The 7,353-nt window shown below is 33.4% G+C and overlaps 1 protein-coding gene across 1 annotated transcript in view; it reads left to right on the top strand.

Annotated features, from left to right (window-relative positions):
• Positions 1 to 514: 514 nt before the first annotated feature.
• The window catches only part of LOC109375903 (transmembrane protease serine 11B-like protein), a 12,082-nt gene continuing 5,243 nt past the window's right edge, over positions 515 to 7,353 (top strand). Inside the window, exons 1-3 of the mRNA XM_019631461.1 lie at positions 515 to 647; positions 5,131 to 5,249; positions 5,351 to 5,418. Of these exons, the coding sequence (XP_019487006.1) occupies positions 515 to 647; positions 5,131 to 5,249; positions 5,351 to 5,418 (320 nt within the window). The remainder of the gene's footprint in view (positions 648 to 5,130; positions 5,250 to 5,350; positions 5,419 to 7,353) is intronic.

Here is a 7,353-nt window from a genome sequence, read left to right as displayed (position 1 = left end):
TTAAAAAGGCTTTCAAAACATAAGTTGGAGTTGTTTTTTAAAAACCATATGTTTTAACTTTAGACATAATCATATTTATATCCTGCTATGAAAGACAAGAAAATCAGCATATTTATACTTCTCATTTTTCTCCCACACTTCCCCATAGTTTATTAGCAATAGTATTGTTTGTCAATTATCAAAGCTTGTAACACTTCATTCTGGTTTGTAATCATAATCACTTCAATTTTTTAGTTTTGAATATATATATATATATATATATATTTAAATGGAGCGTATGCTCATCATCAACCCTTTTTCCTTGACTTCATCATGCTTGAATTTTTCCCCCCTACAAAGCTATATATACTCATAATTTAAAGAGTCAAGTTGGCAGAGCTTTTTATGAAAAATGCAGCTCCTTCTCCCTATGTCCCATATCTCAGAGGTAACCACTTTTAACTCTTTACATTGATTCATAATATTGTTATATCCTAATTTTTCAGTCATTGGTATTATCTATTCACTTTCTACTATGCAAGATGAGGATTCCGTACTCATTCCCATCTTGGCTACAGAGCTCTTGACTGCTCTTGACTTGAGATTCCCCTTCAGCAACATTTTGGAGATGACTTTCAATTGTCTCTTTGTTCATTTTCTGGCAGTAGGTTGGACTTAATTTCCTAATGATTGCATTCCATATTTCCTTTTAATTATTATATTCACTCAGTTGTGGTGAAGTATATATCCTAAGAGCTTTCCAGGAAGTATACATTTTTCACAACTTGAATGTCTACTCTTAACATTAATTAATAGTATAGAATTCTAGATTGGAAAAAATTATCTCTCTGAAATTTTGAAGATAAAGCTTTATTGTCCTTTTGCTTTCAAAGTTCTGTCAAGAAGTCAGATGACATTTCGATTCTAGAGCTTTTGAATAAAACTTCTCCCTGAACTTCTGAAACCTTATTGGATCTTTTTCTTTGTCCTCGGTGTTTTGAAATTTCATGGTAATGTAACATAATATACATCTAATTTTCATCCATTATGCGTTCAATCTAGAAACTCATATATTGTACTTTAGTTCCTAAAAATTTTCTTAGATTATTTCTTTGATTATTTCCTGTCCTCTTTAATCTCTCTTTCTCTCTCTGGAGATCCTGTAATTCAGATATTAGACTTCCTAAATGTTGCCTCTAATTTATGTATCTTTATCTTTTTATTTTCCACCCTTAGTTTTGTTTCTTTTTAAATTAATTTCTTGCTCATTTTCTAAAATTTATTTCCAATCCTATTGAATTCTTTATTCCTACTGTATATTTAATTGCTAAAATATATTCTTTATTATGTAGCTATTTAGATTATGTTATTATGTTCATTTATATAACATCTTGGCCTTCTTTCTTTTCTTTTTTTTTTAAGTATACTGATAATTTGGGTTCTCTCAACAAAACAACCTAGATAAAATGATCTATATTAAAAATCATTGTCAACAGACACCCCTTTCATAGCTTCCAGTCAGCTCTTTAATCCCCAATCTTAAAATGGTAGAGATTAATGCATACAGGTAGCCTTCTGCAACAGCAGACTTCCAACTGCAGATAAAAAAGAGTACAGGTATTTATTGAAAAGAATTTGCACGTAAGTGGATCTGCATAGTCCAAACCCATATTGTTCAAGGTTCAACTGTATTTCATATTAGATACTTTTCTCAAATATATGTTCATCTTTTAGTGTTGCTAATATTTAATATTGGGGATTAAAGAGCTGACTGGAAGCTCTCTATGAAAGGAGTGTCTATTGACAATGACTTTTAATATTGACCATTCTATTTAGGTTGTTTTGTTGTGAGAACTCAAATTTTCAGTATACTTAGGTCTTTTCTCTGGGATTGGTAAGAATTCCCAGATGAGGAAAAAAGGTTCCTTTGTTTGGTCCATATATTGGTGGATATATTCTGGGCTTCTGGCTTTCTGTCATCAAGATGGGGGGGAGGAGAAAGAATCCAGCATATAAATTTTGAGTATGATGCACCTGCCCTCAATTGTGCCTGAGTTTCCCTGATCTAAAAACAGCAGTTGGGGAAGGCACTGGGATCTAGCTGTCACAAGCATACTTTCACCTCTACTTCCAGCAGCGCCCGGTGCCATTTAGGGATATTTGATTTAAATTGGCACAGATTTTTACTCCCCGCACTGCAATACATTTTATCCTTTGGACTCACCACACCTAGCCTGTCTTAGCGTTGTGGTCATCATGTATCAATTTTTCTTAGAACACAATGAGTCCTTTTAAACTACAGATTCAAATTCACTTATTCTTTTTTCAGGAATATAAATTATGCATTTGTTACATCACCTTTGCCCCTCACATTGTTTATTATCTCAAAAATAATACTGTATTGGGTTTTTTTTTCCATTTCAGTTTGCTTGTTTTGTTCAAGCTTGTCTTCCATAGCACACAATTTTTAACTTATATCTGTTGTTTCCAATGTGGCTTTCATATGTAATAGTCTTATTTTCCTCTTTCATTTCTTTACTGAATTCTCCAGATATTCTTCTTCACTAAATTGCTGTATATTTTGAGCTCCTTATTCTACAATATTTTTAAGACTATAGAAAGTAGTAATTGAAACTCTTTCTCTGTTACCTTGATAATTCTTCTTCTAATATTTGTTTATATTTGCCCTCCTTTGGCTTTTCTCCTCTTCAATGTCTATATACAAGTTCCCCATTGGATTCATTTAATTATTATTTACTCTTCTTGATTTGGGCAAGATTTTTTTCTAAGGAACACTGTGGGAAGTGAGTCTAGGGGTGGTTCATATGCAAAGGGAGTTTGCAGCTTATACTTTGGTTTGTCCTCCCAAACATTCTCTTATCCAGCCTGTCTCGTTTAATACTAGGGCACATTTATCTTCAGTTTTTAATATTTAAGAAGCTAGAGAGACCCTGAGGAAAGCTCCTTAATTTGCAGACTCTCTGAATTATGATAGAGTGATCCGAACTTCTTCCTTTATCTACTCCAGATTACCTCTAGCAGGTTGCCTCAGCTGGAAGATTGGATCAGACATAATAAAAAAGGCACAGTACTATGGTTTCACTTCTATTTTCACTGTTGCCATTCTGCAGGGTCAAAATAGGTGTCTACAGAAATAGTCCTTATCTTTTTCCAGAACCTGAAGTCTTATTACTTGAATCATAGAATCACTGAGAACTTTCAGAAAATCTTCATTCAACTTGTGAGAAGATGCATCTCTGATCTATGTCATTCCTCACCTTGGTGTACATTTCACAGCTTTTGGAATGTTTGCTTCATAGTTTTTAGTTTGGAGTTGTGGCTGTTTCTTTCTGTTTCCTTGGAATTGAGCCCTCCACCCTTGTGTTTTTCCTCACCCCTGCCCAGGCTTAGAAGCAGAAGAATGTTGAAAAAGTGCTTATACTCTGCCACCTTTAAATATGTGTTCTCGTAATTCATGCTTAAACTCTGTTATTGCACCTAGAGAGCTCTCTTAGTATTAACAAACAAACAAAAATGAATACATCATGTGTCTGTATAAGTTTTCTTTGAAGAAATAAGTTATAAGTAACCAAGTCATGGAAAAGTTGTAAAACTATTTCTTTCTTTCTGCTCCTTTCCATTGTTCTCCATTCCTATTGGCATTTGAATCACCTATAGAAATGAGAATATATAATAAATCATGTGGTGCAAATACGCCTTATCGATATCCCATCGCAAGGGGTTATTTTCCTCTCATCAGGTACCAACAGAGCACAATGTCTGTATTCCCCATTGCCTCAGCCTAGTGAGCAATCCCAGTGGCACATTAGGATTGCTACATAAAATTGTATTAAAAATAAGATACTTAAGAGTTTATTTCCTTGTTCTAGAGTATGGTTTCTTAGTCTTAAATGTCTTAGACATTATATATTCACTTTCTTGACTGGCTCTGCAAAAAAGTGTTCCAATAATAAAAATTGTCCATATCTTGCCAAATTATTTTTTTTACATTGTGGAATATTCATAGCTGCCTAACTGCTGTAATAGGTAGAAATATTTAGGAATCTAATTAAAGAACTAAAGGATACATTGTGAATATTAAATTACGAAAAATAAACTTGAATCATTTCAAGGTCTATTTTTTGCTACTTATGGTAAAAACCTAATAAACCACAATTGCAAACCTTGGTCTCTGTAGTAAAAGATCCTTGACTTACAGACAAGCTAATTACAATTAATAATTTTCATTTACAAATTATTATTTATAACAAACCCATTTTCAGCATTTTGTTTAGAACTTTCTAACTTTTTCCCTACCACCTTTCTCACTGTAAAATATTTTCACTGCATTTATAATAACAAATCATATTTTAAGTATAGTACCTCTCCTCTGCATTCACGTAGGATTAGTAGATGAACAGTTACCTATATCACTTAATTAGTAGTTTATTAGTATCTCATTAGTAATAATTTAATCCATAGTGAGCCTGTCTCTTCCACAAAATGGATTTCAAAGGCAATGATCATATTGCAAAATAACATTAACATTTATTTAGTGCTTATCACACGGTAGGCACTGTCAGATGCTTAATATCTATCACATATTAGAGGTAAGATATAGTATACATCAAATAGCTTAGTATATATGAAAAATTAGAAAGGAAGTATAATGGATTCAGTGTGAGCTTTGGACTCAGATCAAGTTTTGACTCTGCTTTTCTTAGTAGCTATATGATATTGAATAAGTTACTGAAGATCTCTGAGACTACATTTCTCTGAAAAATGAGTACACTTCATATCATTTTCATCAAATAACTTTACATAGTAAATAATTAATAAATGGTAATTATTTTTATTCAGTCTGAGAATTAATTATTCTAGACAGTAATCTTATTTATAGTATATGGTCCTATCTGTCTCAGTGAAGATGTCACTCTTTCAGACCTTTTTCTGATATATATGTACTTCATTCTTGGTCTTATAAACAGTTGCCACAATACCTAGGTTATCTAATCAACTGTGCCAGGAAAAGTCACAGCATTTACCAATATCTAATATAAGTACAATACGGTGGTATTACTATGTAATTTATAATTGGATTTGAAATCCATTTCACTTAAATAATTCTTGGATCATTTCTTTTTCTCACAGAAAACACAACCTACTACTACCAAGGCAGCTTTAAAGTGCTGGATATCCCACAAAATAGAAATTATGAAAGGGAGACATCACCAGAAAATAACTATTTTAGCAAAATTCTTGAGACTAAGGTAAAGAGTTTTTAGTATTTTCTATATTTATTTAATTGTTAATTTTCTCACATATAAATATATTATTGGAATTTGATGTTTGACTTTGTTCTCTTTAACAGATGGTTGATGCATTTCAAAGTTCTAGCATTTACAGACAATACATCAATTCTCAAGTCATCACACTGGTGTAAGTAGCAAACAATAACAGAAAAGAGATCAACCAATCATATATACCATTATGCTTAAAGTTCCTCTGTAAAAAGTCTATTGATATGTTATGATCGTTAACCAATTAGTTATTAATATTCAGCATTATTCTAAAGTGTCAGATTGTTGAGTATAAAACTGAAGCAAAGATCAGGCTCTATAGTTGAGTTCATTAGATCTATTGAGAATGTATCAATCCATAAATTACAGATGATGTATCCCTCTGGTTTCATAAGATTTTATGTCCAGCAAACATTAGATAGTTCCTAATATCAATGTTTAATGCTTTAACATTTTTATTTAGCAATAGCATAGAGACAGACCTTGCTTTCTCGTACCCTTTTCCTTGCAAGTCAGCTAAACATCTTATAGAACTGTCTTAGAGTTCTTATAGGGTAGAAAAGAGCATATCCACAGCAGGCTTTGATGCCAAGGAAATTCTTCTAGTCACTATAACAAAAAGTAAAATACCTATGCTGTGTTTTCTGCATGTGGGTTTGGAGTAGCATGGAATAGCAGAGGGAACCCTACATCCTGAGCCCAACCTTTACCTCTTAGTAGCCCTAGAGAGCCTTGGGGGAGTCACTGTATCACTTTGAGTCTGCTCCCCTATCTATGAAATATTGGTAATAACACCTACATTGCTTTTCTAACAAAACTGTCCTCAGGATCAAAGAAGTTAATGTGTGTGAAAATATTTGCAAATAAACACATTTCAAGTGAAGGGAATTGTTGCTTTTACCTTCATCAATGCCACCAGATGATGTCTGCCCTTTTTTTATTGCTCCTGGAACCCATGGGCTCCTGGGATTGCAGAATACATCAAGATCTCAACTAGCAATAAAAAAATTATATAAAAAAAAAGATCTCAACTAGCATTAATCTGGGGCTCAATTTTAGTATTGGAAAGAAATGGGAGGCTAAAATTAAAGGGCCTGTATACCTCTCAGAGAAAACTGCAACCACCAGTAGTCTTTTTTTTTTTTTTTATGTAACTTCAGTTATCTATGCAAAGCATGGGTCCATAGGAAGTGATGGAAAGGCAGTTTTTTATTTTGACACACCCTGTTATAATAACCAAACTTTCATGAGCTGAGTGCATCCTAGGAATGATTACTGATTTATATCCCAGAAGACTGGTCATCCATTAGAGAGATCCAAAGCATAAGAATGCCACTTCAGACACCAGCCTCAAGACTGCCTGACAATACCTACATGTCCATTGGCCAGCCTCTTGAGCTACCTATCCCTTTCCCAATTACACAGAAATCCTCCCTGAACACTATAGTCACATTAATTTTCCTCAAGAATGGCTTTACTTAACTTCTCTTTACTGCTACCCTTTGGCTAGCATTAAAGACCCTCCTCCATCTGAGCCCAGTCTCCTAGACACTGTTGTCACTAGCTGTCTGGGCATAGGGGGATAGAATGCATAGTGTTATTGGTTATGGAGTCAATTGCACTGAATCAGGATCCTGGTTAAGCAGCTGCATAATCTTGAGCACGTTAGGTAATCTCTCAGAGCCTCAATTTTTCTTTGTCTTTAAAATAAAGATAATGACACCAATGCAGCAGTGTTGTTGTGGAGACTAAATATGATAATAAATGTGATAACAAAGTACCTAGAAAACAGTAGATTCCCAATAAATGCTAATTAATGTTATTGCTCTCCAATTATTCTGGAGTACTATTCTTCCTCTTCTCTGCCTGATGAATTTTTCTGCTTGATGATGTAGCAAAGAAAATACTTACAGTTCCAATGTGTACATCACCTCTTCCATGAAAATTTCTCTGATCCTTTAAGTAAAAAATGACTTATCCTGCATTTGACTATTTGCAGATAAGATAAACATCTTACCACTTTTGCCTCATTTATTATATTCATTTGTATATATGCTTTATCTCCCTTAATAAT

This window comes from Hipposideros armiger, unplaced genomic scaffold, assembly GCF_001890085.2.
Source record: "Hipposideros armiger isolate ML-2016 unplaced genomic scaffold, ASM189008v1 scaffold_1001, whole genome shotgun sequence".
Taxonomy (NCBI): Eukaryota; Metazoa; Chordata; class Mammalia; order Chiroptera; family Hipposideridae; genus Hipposideros; species Hipposideros armiger.
This window is presented reverse-complemented; position numbering and strand designations above follow the sequence as displayed.